We start from the raw sequence: 15,746 nt of genomic DNA, 5'->3' as shown, positions 1-15,746 counted from the left end.
GCCCAGAAGAAGTCAAACATGGGACTTAATTTGAAAAAGACATTTCTGAGATGAGAATGCATGTTTGGATTACAGCGTGGAGTGCAGGAAAAACGGAACAGAACTGAATCGAAGCGTTTGAGATGTGGTGCTCCAGAAGAATGTTGAAAATTAGTTAGATTGACAAGATAAGAAATGAGGAGATTCTCCACGGAATTGGCTATGGAAGGAAAGTATGAAAAACAGTGGCAAGATGAGGGGACAGGATTTTAGGACATATGTTAAGACATCAGGGAAAATGGTGATAAGACAAGTATTAAGACATGACGGAATATTTTCCTTCGTACTAGAGGAAGCTGCAGAGGGTAAAAACTGTAGGCAAATACTGAGATTGGAATATGTCCAATAAATAACTGAAGAGGTGCGGTGCAAGTGCTACTCTGAGATGAAGAGGTTGGCGTGGGAGAGGAATTCGTGGTGGGTCACATCAAACCAGCCAGAAAACTGATGACTAAAAAAAAAAAAAAATACTGTTGGTGGGAACTCCAGGTAAAAAAAAATTAGTCACCCCCAGAAGTCACAACGCTAAAACTGCGTAACACCGATTTAGCTTTGATACGACTTCCATTCGGCGAGGAAGAGGGTCCAGAAGTTTATTCCAGCTGAAGTCAGTTATTGATGAATACATGTTGTAAAGCTACCAAACTACGGGAATAATGATTGCTACATTCCATGCACTGTTTTAAATAGTCCCAGGCATTTTCTATATGGTTAAGCTCGAGTCATCAAGCAAGCCAGTATAGGTGGCACAGGATGCCTAAGTGTTTGTCAAACAAGGAACGTATACGTGCACCCCTGTAAACACGACTGTTGTCACAGTAAGCGAGTACCTACCGTGAAGATGTAGACGGGGTCACACTGAGAATGTTGAAATAAACAGCCTGGTTCATAATAGATACTTGTGTAGTAAATCTGTGAGAGTGGGCCGTGAGTTGTGCTAGGATAGTTCATGTGGTGTCACCGCCAGACACCACACTTGCTAGGTGGTAGCCTTTAAATCGGCCGCGGTCCGTTAGTATACGTCGGATCCGCGTGTCGCCACTATCAGTGATTGCAGACCGAGCGCCGCCACACGGCAAGTCTAGAGAGACTTCCTAGCACTCGCCCAGTTGTACAACCGACTTTGCTAGCGATGGTTCACTGACAAAATACGCTCTCATTTGCCGAGACGATAGTTAGCATAGCCTTCAGCTACGTCATTTGCTACGACCTAGCAAGGCGCCATTACCAGTTACTATTGATACTGAATCATGTACCGTTAAGAGCGGCGTTCACCATTAATGGATTAAAGTTAAGTATTCCACCAGCTACGTCCGTTTTTTCTAAATTCTAATTTCCTTGTCCTGTTCCAGACCTCACGCCAGCCTGTGTGAGCTAAAACGCGTGCCTTTCGGCTTCCTCTAGTAACACGGTGTTGGCTCTCCTGCCAACCACAACAGTTCAGTCTTCGAAAGGCAAAGATCCCAGGTTTGAGTCCCAGTTCAGTACAGTTTTAATCTGTCAAGAAGTTTTAAATCCCGGTCCATGTTCATAGTAGATGGAAGTGATGGTACGAAAGCGTCACAAAAACGTCACAGATCCGGCTGCACTATGAAGTACACCATCCATACACTGCAGGTCAAACGCTCATTTGTACAGTAAAGTGCACTTGACGGGCTGGAATCATTTTGAAAGAGGGAAAATCGCGAACTGTCGGACAAACTACACGCCTCCAGTCAGATATTATCCAGAGCCTTGCGTGCTTGTGATATGTAATCGAAAGTGTGATTTAACGTCTTTGGTCTGTAGCTAACAACAGCCTGCTTAGCGTCCCACCAGGTGGTATGCGTGCTGTCTGCCTTGGATCGGATCGGCCTCATTTGTTGCCGACCGGTAATTGGATGCCCATCCAACGGCAGCGACTGGCGATCATGGGGACATGGACGGTGCAAGCAACCGACGGACTTGAATAGAACTTTAAACGAAGGTCTGCATTGCCAGTCACACAGTTTACATGTTTGAGAAACATGATCGTCGAATCAGATGGAGAGGCGGCCTTGCTATTGCCTCTGCTGTTAGCTATCTACGGAAATTGCAGGCAGCGGCATATGGACTTGCTTGGTAAGCAATGCACGTGAAGCTAGTTGGAGTTATCCGCTGTGCTCTAAGACCAAAAAATATACCACACACAACGAAGGAATTATCCGAATGGGACGGAAATCCGTAGCTGTGATGTACATATATATATAAAAACAATTTGAGAACAACTGGATGGTTTAGTCAAGAGAAAGAGCTTCAGAAACTGAACAGGTTAATAACGCGTTGGTCATCACTGGCCCTTATGCAAACAGTTATTCGGCTAGACATTCATTGATACAGTTGTTGCACGTTCTTCTAAGAGACAGCGTGCCACATTCTGTCCAACTAGCGCGTTAGGGCGTCAAAATCCCTAGTTAGTCGGAGGGGGCTCCGCCCATAATTCTCAAACGTTCTCCATTGGGAAGAGATCCAATGATCTTGCTGGCCAATGACCGGTTTGGCAACTACGAAGACAAGTAGTAGGAGCTCCCACCGTGTGTATTCGAGCATTGTCTTGTTGAAATGTAAGTCCATGATGGCGTGCCATCAAGGGCAACAACATGGGGCGTAGAATATCGTCGACGTACCGCAAAGCTGCAACGGTGCCGCGGGTGACAGCCAAAAGGGTGGCATCTGAGTCCCTAACTCCTTTCTCTTGGGCAGTATGACAGGCGACAATGAGGTTGTTATTCCACCATAGTCCAGGGCATCTCCAGACACGTCTTCGGCCTGGAATCTCATTGACTGCAGTAGAATTGTCTGCAGTGATGAATCCCTCTTCGAACTGATTCCTGATGGCCAGCGGAGACGTTCTGGAGATACCCTGGGAGGAGGTAGGATACAAACATGACTGTAGCGCGCCAGATGGCCCGACAACCTGATGTCTGGGGCGTCATTTCATTTCATAGCAGGATCCCTGTGGTTGTCATCAGCGGCACCATTATAATACACGGAGAGCGTTTCTATTGCTTGTCTTCGTGATTGCCGGATTCTGCCTCGGCCAGCAAGGTCGCCGGATCTCTTCCAAACTGATAACGTTTGGAGCATTGTGGACAGGGCCCGCTAACCAGCTCGGAATTTTGACGCTCTAACGCGCCAGTTGGACAGAATATGACACGACGTCTCTCAAAAGGACATCAAACAACTCTGTCAATGTGATTCTTCAGGTTTTGGCGGCGCAAAGATTGTTCCATTGACAGCCGCAAGAATTCTCCTTCTCCTTCCTGCCATATGTGGGTAGCCTCTCATCAAAATTAGGACGGATTCTCAGAAGACACAAAGTAAAAGTGATTTTTCGTCCTCCACCCAAGACAGCTGCACTCGTGGGCTCCGTCAAAGATGATTTGCTGCTCCGAAAATCTGGAGTTTACAAAATTCCATATGAATGTGGTCTTTCCTGCATTGGACAAACAACTCGTACTGTCCAAGAAAGATGTACAGAACACGCGACTTTTACAACCGAACAAGTCGGCAGTGGCAAGGCACTGTATTGACAGTGGTCACAGTATGTTGTATGACAACGTCCAAATTTTGGCAACTACATCATCTTTTTGGGACTCGATAGTGAAGGAGGGAATTGAAATTCGCTTGACGACGAATTTAATTACTAGAGATAGTGGTTTCAACCATGATAAATCATGGAATCTGGCACTTGCTGTAATAAACTCACAAAGACGTCGTCACAGTGCAGCTCACAAAGATATATCGACATGCCAACACAGATTGACTGCGGAGTCAAGATGTAACTCGCGCATTGTACACGTCTCTGCCGCCGACCAACGTCTCTGGCGCATTTGCATCTGTAGCAGCATGCGCAGTTGCGCCGTACACGAGTTAACAGGGACGAAGCGAGCACTGGAGCGGCAGTCTTGCGGCTCACTCTGAAGATGGCTGAACGTTATACAGCCAAAATATTAGAAGAAGAAGGAGAATTCTTGCGGTTGACCACACGAAACTTAATGGAACAACTCTGTCAATTAATGCCAAGCCGAATAACTGCTTGCATAAGGGCCAGAGGAGGACCAATGCGTTAATGACTTGTCTTGAGTAAATCACCCAATTTTTCTGAAACTGTAATCATTTGTTTCTCTGTACATGTACGTACAGCTACCGATTTCCTTCGTGCGCAGTTTCTTTTTCTTTTTTTTGTCTTAGAGTTTATTGAATGCTTCAGTTAACCCCAGTGTTGGTGACAGGAGCTTACCGATATTTCGTCAATTTTGATTTGTTTCACGATTATTTCTGCCTGTTGCCTTTCTGTTCTGCTCATAATTCGTGAATATTATGAGTTGTACCTGTAGTGTGTACTCAGCAAAAAAGTAAGTTCAGTTCTCCTGTCTTAATTGAAGCCGTCTGGGCATTTTGCTTCAAATTATATTTCAACGCCGTTATATAGATTTTAAAAAAAGGCAAGCTGTGAACACTGCCGAGCATTTCTGTTTTTTTGTTTTTATTTTATAGATGTTCTTTTTTACTGGGTTGGAGCCCGATTTATGATTTAGAAGTATTATTTGGGCTAGATTGCGGGCGCGGAATGTTAACTATATTACCGTTAATTGAAACTAGTTGATCGTTGTTTCTTAAATTTATCTGTACATCTGTCATAGTTGCTCATTTGTTTTATAGTGTTCTTTAACTGTCACTCATTACCTGCTATGAGTTGATAACTATACGTGTACTCATCGTAGTATATTGGTGTGTAACTTCTGCTAGTGGAAATGTTTTTCTCTTTGTTTTAGTTAATATTGTCTTGATAGACACAACCACCGGAGTGAAGTGAAGCTTGAAAGTTTACTAGATTCGGCTAAATTGTTCAGTTTCTAATTCTAAAAGTGTGCTGTTCATTTGTTTGCATTTATTGAAGTTTCTCAGTATTACTGAAGACATGCTAAAGGAATACACACATATCTGCAGTACCATTTTTAAATAATTAAATAGCCATTTCTGGTTCAAATGTTATTTTTTTTGGAACCCAGCATCTTACCACTCCTGTCTTCTCTCTAGCTACAGCATTTCAATCCAGTTTCAGCGATGCTTGGTCCATTTGAGATGTGAAGCTTTATGTGCCGTTGTGAGCAATGACCTTTCATGAGATTCCCGAGTCCTATTGATTACGACATTCCGTTTCCTCACACAATGGGTTGTGAGCGTAGGCTTCCACAAGGGGTGGGGAGGGGGTGGGAGGGACAGCGGCCCCTCCTGAAATCTGCAGTACAGGCTTATTGTTCATTAGAGAATTTTCAGATGTTTTCGGAAGTCACTGGTTGAAATTCTGCTAAATAGCAGACTTAGAACTCCCGAATGCAAAGCAAAACATTGTGACTAAAGCAACTGCTACATAACTTGGGTTTAATTGTCAGGTCGTTCGCGGGAAATAACCTCGTCTTCTTGTCGCTGTGGCTACTGCGGCAACGTTACTCTTATAACAATGTTGCCGAAATAGAGCCTCCAACTTCTGTATGAAACTTCCTCACACAGCCCTTATCAAGCTATAAAAAAAATGGCTCTGAGCACTATGGGACTCAACTTCTGAGGTCAGCAGCCCCCTAGAACTTAGAACTACTTAAACCTAACTAACCTAAGGACATCACACACATCCATGCCCGAGGCAGGATTCGAACCTGCGACCGTAGAGGTCGCGCGATTCCAGACTGTAGCGCCTAGAACCGCTCGGTCACTCCGGCCGGCTATCAAGCTATAGAAAGAGACAGTTCGCATACACAGTATTAACATAGCCGGAGCTCACTTGCCCAACATCCATTTCCCTTAAGGATACTCTCTTCCCCAACTGGCCATCGTTAATTATATCGTATTATTTATCGAGGACGAACAAGACTTATCAAGGCTTGCTGAGAATGCATTCAGTTTTACCCGACAGATGGAGTGTAGTAGACGCTAAGGAATGTTTATGCTGCACCTATCGACCATTACATCATTCGAAAGGAAGAACAACGGTTTTTTGCACTAGAAGAGATGAATGATGAAATTTCCCGATCGAAGATATGTGCTCTCCAGGTGTTGGTACCTACTCTAACTAGAATGGGCCCAAGACAGCGCAACGTCAAGTCATATAATTACGAATACAGTCTAGCTGCCATCGGTGCACGACAACGTTCTTGGATGATAAAAGTAGCTTGTAACAATCAATTCGATGATTGTTTTTTAAAGTTTCCTGTAGTCATCTCGTCGAATGCTCTCACTGAGTTACACTTTATTCACATAATTGTAGCTTTCAGAACACTTGTTTTTCAACTTTTATTATACGCTACACCGAATCAACTTTTATTACGCTGAACAACACTAAAAATTAGAAGACATGAAACACCCATTAGCACGGTCAGATGTGAAGTTATGCTAAACAAAGGTTTCAGATGGCAGAAGAGTATTATTAAGTGACATTTTTTATCTGTGTTTGTTCAAAATCAACGGCATTTGCTTAAGTTACCTGTTTTCTTTTCGCTTTCGGATTTTCAATTTTCAGTGTAAACCTAATATTGTTGGTGAGTGAATGAAAACATTTTTGTGAAGTTTCCTAGTTTCAGTTCCTAACTATACTGATACGCAGAATTTAGTGATATGAGAATGTCACTGCAGACCGTTAAATCAAAAAGGCGAAATACATTTTCACAGACTAGTAAAGATATTCATATAGGGGAGAGCGGGGAAAAGTGGCCATTAGGGTCCCGGGAGGTATGAGGTGTCGGCATCGCGCGGGAAACGCCCCATCACCTCGTGAAGCCTAACCTGTTTGCTGTGCCATTCCTCACAGTTATAATAATTACTGTGGATTTTAGTTATCGTGGTGTAAGATTCCACCCCATGGACCATGGACCTTGCCGTTGGTGGGGATGCCTGTGTGCCTCAGCGATACAGATAGCTGTACCGTAGGTGCAACCACAACGGAGGGGTATCTGTTGAGAGGCCAGGCAAACGTGTGGTTCCTGAAAAGGGACAGCAGCTATTTCAGTATTTGCAGGGGCAACAGTCTGGATGAGTGACTGATATGGTCTTGCAACACTAACCAAAACGGCCTTGCTGTGCTGGTAGTGCGAACGGCTGAAATTTTTCCCGAGGGCATGCAGCTTTACTGTATGGTTAAATGATGATGGCGTCCTCTCGGGTAAAATATTCCGGAGGTAAAATAGTCCCCCATTCGGATCTCCGGGCGGGGACTACTCAAGAGGACGTCGTTATCAGGAGAAAGAAAATTGGCGTTCTATTGATCGGAGCGTGGAATGTCAGATCCCTTAATGCCTGGTGATAGCCACTGCCCCTCAAAGAGTTAATCGGGCAGGTAGGTTAGAAAATTTAAAAAGGGAAATGGATAGGTTAAATTTAAATATAGTGGGAATTAGTAAAGTTCGGTGGCAGACTTAGAGAAAGCTTTTGACAATGTTGACTGGAATACTCATTTTCAAATTCTGAAGGTGGCAGGGGTAAAATACAGGAAGCGAAAGGCTATTTACAATTTGTACAGAAACCAGATGGCAGTTATAAGAGTTGAGGGACATGAAAGGGAAGCAGTGGTTGGGAAGGGAGTGAGACAGGGTTGTAGCCTCTCCCCGATGTTATTCAATCTCTATATTGAGCAAGCAGTAAAGGAATCAAAAGAAAAATTCGGGGTAGGTATTAAAATCCATGGAGAAGAAATAAAAACTTTGAGGTTCGCCGATGACATTGTAATTCTGTCAGAGACAGCAAAGGACATGGAGGAGCAATTGAATGGAATGGACAGTGTCTTGATTATATTGCACGATAGGCAAGAGTGAAGAACTCTCCGAACAGCTTGTTGTCCTCGCAGAATCCAAAATTCTTCTCGTAGTTCCCCTAACACAATCCGAACACTGAGATGATGCAGTCTTGCATGTGTGTGTCTGAGGAGAAGCTCAGTAAAATGGTGACGTCCATCCAATATAATTGGATGCTTCTCTGAGTGTGACAGTGCAGCACATTGCAGCCCACCACCAAGACGAAAGATGCCATCCGATATAAAGAGATTGTATCGAGCGATCTTTGATTCCTTGGGCAATTGTTCTCCCTTACGCAGTGCAGACAGTTCACCAGTGAATAGTTCCTCTTGAACTCTTCTGATCCAGTAGGTGCGGGCGTTTTGTAATTCCAAAGCACTAAAACTGCCGGAGATTCTATTTTTGTTTCTTGTTGTGCTGATAAATCGAAATACAAAGGCAGTTATATGCAGTACTCGCCAATATGAACTAAACCTTGCAATGTCCAGTAGTGGTACAGTGATGGTGATCAGAGTGATATTTACTCTCGTTTTGGCTTCTGGCATTGATGGAGGTGGGGCTGAGATATCCTTCTTCCGAGGCAGGGACACAACTCTGCGGCCATATTCCACACAGTGTGACTCTCGGAATTCCTGATAAATAGAATGGTCCATGGGTGTTAATGCTCGCTCTTGATGTTCTGTTATCCCGATTGACTCCAGGTCCGCCGGCCTGAGTGGCCATTCGGTTCTAGGCGCTACAGTCTGGAACCGAGCGACCGCTACGGTCGCAGGTTCGAATCCTGCCTTGGGCATGGATGTGCGTGATGTCCTTAGGTTAGTTACGTTTAATTAGTTCTAAGTTCTAAGCGACTGATGACCTCAGAAATTAAGTCGCATAGTGCTCAGAGCCATTTAAACCATTTTGACTCCAGGTCCCAAAATCGGCTCACTGACTCATCTATATATCACTGCAGCTGCCCTGAATGAAGTTGACAGTTGCTCTGCTGGCGGTGGTGCTAGATGTGTTTCCACTGAGAACATATCCGAAAATTGTTGGGAGAAGAACCAACGATGGTGATACCTTGATAGGTTGTTCCAAAGTCACGATTCTCCAGATCTAATCAGCTCTAATCAGGATCTCAATAGGTAGATCTTCAGTGTCTCCTTTAGGATCTGCGAGCAGTGTACCACCCCTCAAGGCCATATCTCCTACATCTTGTGGCACTGTTGGTTGCTGTGAAAAATTATTTGTGCTTTCAAAGGCTGTCACTGATATGTGGGAATTAGTGGAGCACCCCATCATATTAAACTGCACCTTCTTCCTTGGGAGTGATGAACTGTAAGTGGATTCGAAAGTAGTTATCTCCATAGTAGTGCCTCCAATGACACTAAGTTGGAGAGATTCAATCAGTGAATGGTGGATGAAACTCGATTGACTCCCTGTGTCCAGGATGGCACGTGTCTGTTTGCTCTTGCCAGTTGGTCCTGTGATACTCACACGAGCAGTCTGCAGGTATGTAAAGTTAGAAGTCATAGTTTCAATTTTATTTAATGTTGTGGTATGGCTATTACAGATGGAAATGTAATGCTCCCCCTTACATTTCGCACAGGACGCCTTTCCCCGTTTGAAACACTGATTTCTGTTGTGGCCACGTCTCAGGCATAGGAAGCAACGGTTCATTGTCTTGAGGGCGTCTATTCTTACCTGCAAGCTTGCAATCTTTTGGCAGTCTTGGCCCCAGTGCCCTCTTTCACCGCAATACACACAGAAGGGCTCTGAATTCTACTGTTTCTTCTCGTCCCCCTTCGTTTTAACCTTTACATGGAAGGCAGATGCTGTTGGTACATAATTTTTGTGTGGAACAGTATCTCCACGAATTTTGTGTGTGTTGATAGCTCCTTCCACATCTTCATTTAAGAACTCCATAAGGCGGGTGCAGTTTGGTAGTGGGCAATTTTATGTCCATACAGGCGTGTTGTTGAGCCGCTGATGTCGCGTTTCTGTATGCTGAGCGCGCTCCTCCTAGAAGGCCTTTCGCCTTTCGGAGGGCGCGTTTGCATTTATCAGTATATTCCTCACAAGCTTCCGTGTCGGCTTCCTATTCAGAGTCATCCAGTAAGTCCTGTATTATGAAGAAGACAGAAAACCACGGCATTTGTGGGAGAGGGCTGTTGTAGAAGAAATGCGGCATGGCAGAGACAGTAAAATACGATGCATCATCCTCAGCCAGCCATATGGTATGAAGATCTGTCGACAGGTCCAGATGGTCATCCCCCTCGAGATGGGCCATTGTGGGAAGGATGTCGGGGAATGAAGACTCCTATGCCATCTCTTGGTGTTCGGTTAAGTCTGTACATTGTGCTGCCCTCTGCAGCGGATATATTTCAACTATAACTGTAAAATGGACGTGTGAAAATAAAGGTGTGTGTGAGCAGAAGTTTTACTGTGTTCTTGATTTCACTAGTGTGTAGCAACAAGTGTCTTCAAAGGAAGATATAAGATGAACATCAAAAAAAGCAAAACGAGTATCATGGAATGTAGTCGAATTAAGTCGGGTGATTCTGAGGGGATTATATTAGGAAATGAGACACTTGAAGCAGTAAAGGAGTTTTGCTATTTGGGGAGCAAAATAACTGATGATGGTCGAAGTAGAGAGGATATAAAATGTAGACTGTCAGTGGCAAGGAAAGCGTTTCTGAAGAAGAGAAATTTGTTAACATCGAGTATAGATATAAGAGTCAGGAAGTCGTTTCTGAAAGTATTTGTATAGAGTATAGCCTTGTATGGAAGTGAAACATGGACGATAAATAATTTGGACAAGAAGAGAATAGAAGCTTCCGAAATGTGGTGCTACAGTGCCGGCCGTGGTGGTCTCGCGGTTCTAGGCGCGCAGTCCGGAACCGTGCGACTGCTACGATCGCAGGTTCGAATCCTGCCTCGGGCATGGATGTGTGTGATGTCCTTAGGTTTAAGTAGTTCTAAGTTCTAGGGGACTGATGACCACAGCTGTTAAGTCCCATAGTGCTCAGAGCAATTTGAACAGAAGAATGCTGAAGATTAGATGGGTAGATCACATAACTAATGAGGAGATATTGAATAGAATTGGGGAGAAGAGAAGTTTGTGGCACAACTTGACAAGAAGAAGGGATCGGTTGGTAGGACATGTTCTGAGGCATCATGGGATCACCAATTTAGTATTGGAGGGCAGCGTGTAGGGTAAAAATCGTAGAGGGAGGCCAAGAGATGAATACACTAAGCAGATTCAGATGGATGTAAATTGCAGTAGGTACTGGGAGATGAAGAAGCTTGCACAGGATAGAGTGGCATGGAGAGCTGCATCAAACCAGTCTCTGGACTGAAGACCAAAACAACAACAACGGTGTAAGATTAGCGGTCTTTCTTGCATTTATTATTGAGAGGGAACGTTACTTATGTCTTTTTAATTAAATTGTGTTGAAAGTGTCGTATCTTAATTCCATAATCCTGCTTTAGTTATTGAAAGTTAGGTCATGTCATTAGAGGGTATACAGAAGTATGAAAATAATCTACTTCCGAAATATTGACTGGATAAGCATTGAAAGTGTCAGACAGAATAGGTTTTGTATATTTCCTGTAAATTTTGAAAAAATGGTGGTTTCAGAATCTTGCCCCTTCTTGAAAAAATTTATTCGGACGCCCATGGTTGTGAGAGATACACTGAGGTGTCAAAAGTCATGGGATAGCGATTTATAAATAAGCAGATGGTGGTACTATCGTGCACAAAAGGTGTAAAAAGGTCAGTGTATTGGCTGAATAAAACATAAAAATGTCTCAAGCAGCGGGGACTGGAAATGAAAAGATTTTTTAAAAATTTAAAAAAATAAAAAATTAAAAATCGATTTGTCATTGTACTCAGATGATTCATATAAAAAGGTTCCCGATGTGATTATGCCCACACGAAGGTAGTTAACAGACTCTGAACGCCAAATGGTAGTTGGAGCTAGACGTATGGAACATTCCATTTCAGAAATCGTTAGGGAATTCAATTCCACATTGTCAACAGTGTGCGGAGGATACCAAATTCCAGGCATTACCTTTCGCTATGGACAACGCAGTGGCCGACGGCCTTTACTTAACTACCGAGAGCATCGGCGTTTGCGTAGTGTTGTCAGTATTAACTGACAGGTAACACTGCACGAAATAACCACAAAAATCAATGTGGGACGTACGACGAACGTGTCCATTAGGACAATGCGGTGAAATTTGGCATTAATGGGCTAAGGCAGCAAACGACCGATTCGAGTGCTTTTGCTAGCAGCACATCGCCTGCAGCACCTCTATTGGGCTTTTGACCATATCGGTTGGACCCCATACGACTGAAAAACTGTGATCTGGTCAGATAAGTCCCGATTTCAGTTGGTAAGAGTTGATGGTAAGTTTCGAGTGTAGTGCAGACACCATGAAGCCATGACCAAAGTTGCCAATTATGGCACTGTGCAAGATGGTAGTGACTCCATGATGGTGTGGGCTGGGTCCTCATGCCGAACTGAATCGATCATTGACTGACAAAGGTTATGTCTGGCTGCTTGGAGACCATTTGCATTCGTGGACTTCTTGTTCCCAAACAACAACGAAATTTTTTTGAATGACAATGCGAAATGTCAACAGGCCACAGCTGTTCGCGATTGGTTTGAAGAATATTCTGGACAGTTCGAGCGAAGGATTTGGCCTCCCAGATCGCCCGACACGAATCCAATTGAACACTTGTTAGACATAAGCTAGACGTCAGTGCATGTACAAAATTCGGCACTAGCAATGCCTCGACAATTATGGATGGCTGTAGAGGTAGCATGGCTCAGTATTTCTGCAGGGGGCTTCCAACGGTTGTTGAGCCCATGCCACGTCGAGTGGCCGCACTAAGCAGGACAAAAGGAGATCCGACACGATATCAGGAGATATCTCGTGACTTTTTTCATCTCAGCGTATACCGTTTCTTTTAGTGACGTTGGGCAGTCCGCGTTGATGCACCAACAAATTGGGCAACTTCATTCACGGTGTGGCCGAGGACACATTGAAACGCGGTAGCTCCTTTCTGCTGTACTGTCTCCTCGTTGACCTTTCTTACTACTCTGACTCCGCACAACGCAGAGGCACATGCACACCACGCTGCAGGGCTCCTTTAAGAGGTAGTACCATATCTACAGCTTCTACAGAGCGCCATAGTAACTAATGGCGTCTTTTAAGGGAGCGACTATAGTGCACGTCATTTACGACAGCGGTTGAGTTTAGGTTCGTTGTGCGCATCTGACGTCACAAAACACAGTCAGCAAATGAACAGAGAACGACGTTGCCAGAGCTCGACTGCAGTGCAGAGCATGGACGAGTGTCTTCAGTTTTAGATACGTTCAGTCATAAATAAAGTAATTGAACAAAAGTAATGTCTTGATAGCAGACTTTCTTTTATAGAAAGTTTGGAAAAAGCATTCTTTATACCAATTGCTTCATATTCTATTAATTAATTAAACCAAACAAGCAATAAGCCTCCTAATTCAGGCGATAGCAAGGAAAGGTGTTTTTATCTTTCACACGAACCGCTTTTTCGCAATAAAGAACAGCGGTAATTGTTTATTTCCTATTGTACTTTGACGAAACGTGAGTAATTTATAGTCATACCAACAGTGTTTGTCGGTATTTGAGGTGATATTTCAGAGTCCTTAGCGCAGTGGTTAAGGTGTTTAGCTACTAAGCGAAAGGTTCTGAGTTCAAACGTTGTTCGGTGCTTAAAATTTTCTTTATTTAAAAATAACATGGAAGTGCCTTAGTTCATGAATTTTATTCGTTTGAATGTAATTTTTTGAAATTTCTAGTGCTTTTTCTCTTCATTATAATCATAATAAGTTTTCGGTTTTTCTAACTTTGTTCTGCAATATTTCTTTGCACAGCATACAATATTCATGTTATCTGTTTCGCTTGTACATCTTCTCTTCCGCAGTCGTTGTTTTACTATTCATATTGAGATACATTCTTTTCAGACAGTATTAAAAGTATTATTTAGAGCAGAATTTCGGCTCGTACGTTGCCGAGCTACTTGATTGTCTGACGCAATTCTTTGCTTCGCTGCTTTGGCAACATCATCATATTCAATGTTTTCAGCGACTGATCTATGTTTTGGCAAGAATTTGCTGTCCGTTGTGTCAAACACAAATTGGTTGCGCACTGCGCCTCACTGAGAATATATGTTTCTATGTTTTATTACGTCCACAATTCAGTTTTGTGAACTTCACCAACTTTGTGTTAATCAGAACTTTTTAGAAAAAAGCGAAATGACTCTGGTATAAATAAAACCTTTATTACAGTCGCGAAAGACCGAATATTTCTCAATATTACATACGACATCTGTCTGGTACTTAAATTAAATGAAATATTGTTATATAGTAAATTTTATATGAAATTTAGATATCTTGTCCACATTTCACTCTCAACATTGTGGCAACTAAAATCGACCATACGGAAAGTATACGCTATGGACTTTTACCTCTGCAAACGTTTCAAAATTTCGTGCAATGGTTTACTACATTTAATGCTGTACAACAACTGCGTTGAACATCGAAACAAAATTGAGTCATTTATTGGGGGAAGGTATCAATCAAGAAGATGTGTAAAAATCAAATTTTTTGGCCAAATAGTTTCTGTGAAATCGAATGATAAGTGTGTGGAAGCAGTCGGAACACCATGTGTCTGCACAGGCGAGCAGTGCAGTGATGACAAAATCGTGCACAGCGCGGCATGCTGTCTCCGTAGCAGCGAAGGGTTAATGCGGCCATGGTGGCTTTACTTCATAAACTGCGCGCTCCCCCCTAAACGTAGGTTTGCGAACTATACTATACTATGGCGTTGCTTCTCTTGGCGAGTGCGTCGTTTGCAACTGTCAACGCAACAATCTCCCGCGTCTGGGCGGGTATGCGCGAGCCGCCAAGATAAAAGAATTGAACTATAGTATTTTATCTGAAATAGTGCGTCGTCACTGTTTCTGCAGCCTTCATCCTTTCTCTTATTTTTGGCGCTGTACCCCGGCTTTGACACGAGGAAGAACGTCGTCACGAGGCCGGCAGAGAAGGGAAGTCCCCTCCGCGCTGACGTACGCCGCTTGTTTTGTTTGTGCAGTGCGAATCGGCGGGAACTGCGCACCAACTCCCCACCACCTGATCGGAGGGAGGGGAACGGGCTGGCGCTTGCTAAACCGTTACAAGTGAGGTTCTGGCGTCAGTCGCAAAGATGCGCATCTCAGAGGCGGTAGGGGGGCAGGATAAACATGCAGAGACCGCGCTAGCCGAAGAGGGGCAGGAGGATAATGGCAAGTACACACAGCAATTTATAGCCAGTCGCGTATTGCAAGCGTTACAGGCCGCATTTACACCGGAACGAAAAGAGGTGAACGAGCGCTCGTAGATAAACGCCAGTGTTCAAATTCGCTTGCACCACGTGATTGTAATTAAAATGCAGCTACTCACAGAGGTCCAGTGTGGGCTATAACTATCGCAAGGCAGCGAAACTCAGCAGATATTCTAATGCATTAAAGTGGAACCGATTTACGCAGGGGAAAAAATAGTTCCAATTTTGGTCACCATGTGCAAATCTGGCACTGAATGCAAGAAAGACGTATTGAAATACTTCCATATGTAATGGATTAGGGACTGGGACGTGGATAGGAAAAGTCAAACAAGTGAGAAAGGCATAACGTTGATTTTGTTATTAACTGCCATTTACACAATTCGTTCAATATGAACAATGGAGACGTCGGCCAGATGCTGTACAGCGCTATATTTGCGCTTGGTAGCTAAAATTGCAACTAATTTTTTTCCAGTGTAAATCGGTCCCGCATTAACGCATTAGCATATTTATCATGTTTCACTGTCATACGATAATTACAGCTCACAGTGG

At 43.6% G+C, this 15,746-nt stretch overlaps 1 protein-coding gene across 1 annotated transcript in view; it reads left to right on the top strand.

The window, feature by feature from the left end:
- Nucleotides 1-15,060: 15,060 nt before the first annotated feature.
- LOC126187806 (peptidoglycan-recognition protein SC1a/b-like) overlaps nucleotides 15,061-15,746 on the top strand; it is a 66,614-nt gene continuing 65,928 nt past the window's right edge. The window contains exon 1 of the mRNA XM_049929091.1: nucleotides 15,061-15,159. Coding sequence (XP_049785048.1) covers nucleotides 15,081-15,159 — 79 coding nt within the window. The 5' untranslated portion in view covers nucleotides 15,061-15,080. The remainder of the gene's footprint in view (nucleotides 15,160-15,746) is intronic.

The sequence above is a fragment of the Schistocerca cancellata genome, chromosome 5 (genome assembly GCF_023864275.1).
Source record: "Schistocerca cancellata isolate TAMUIC-IGC-003103 chromosome 5, iqSchCanc2.1, whole genome shotgun sequence".
Taxonomy (NCBI): Eukaryota; Metazoa; Arthropoda; class Insecta; order Orthoptera; family Acrididae; genus Schistocerca; species Schistocerca cancellata.
This window is presented reverse-complemented; position numbering and strand designations above follow the sequence as displayed.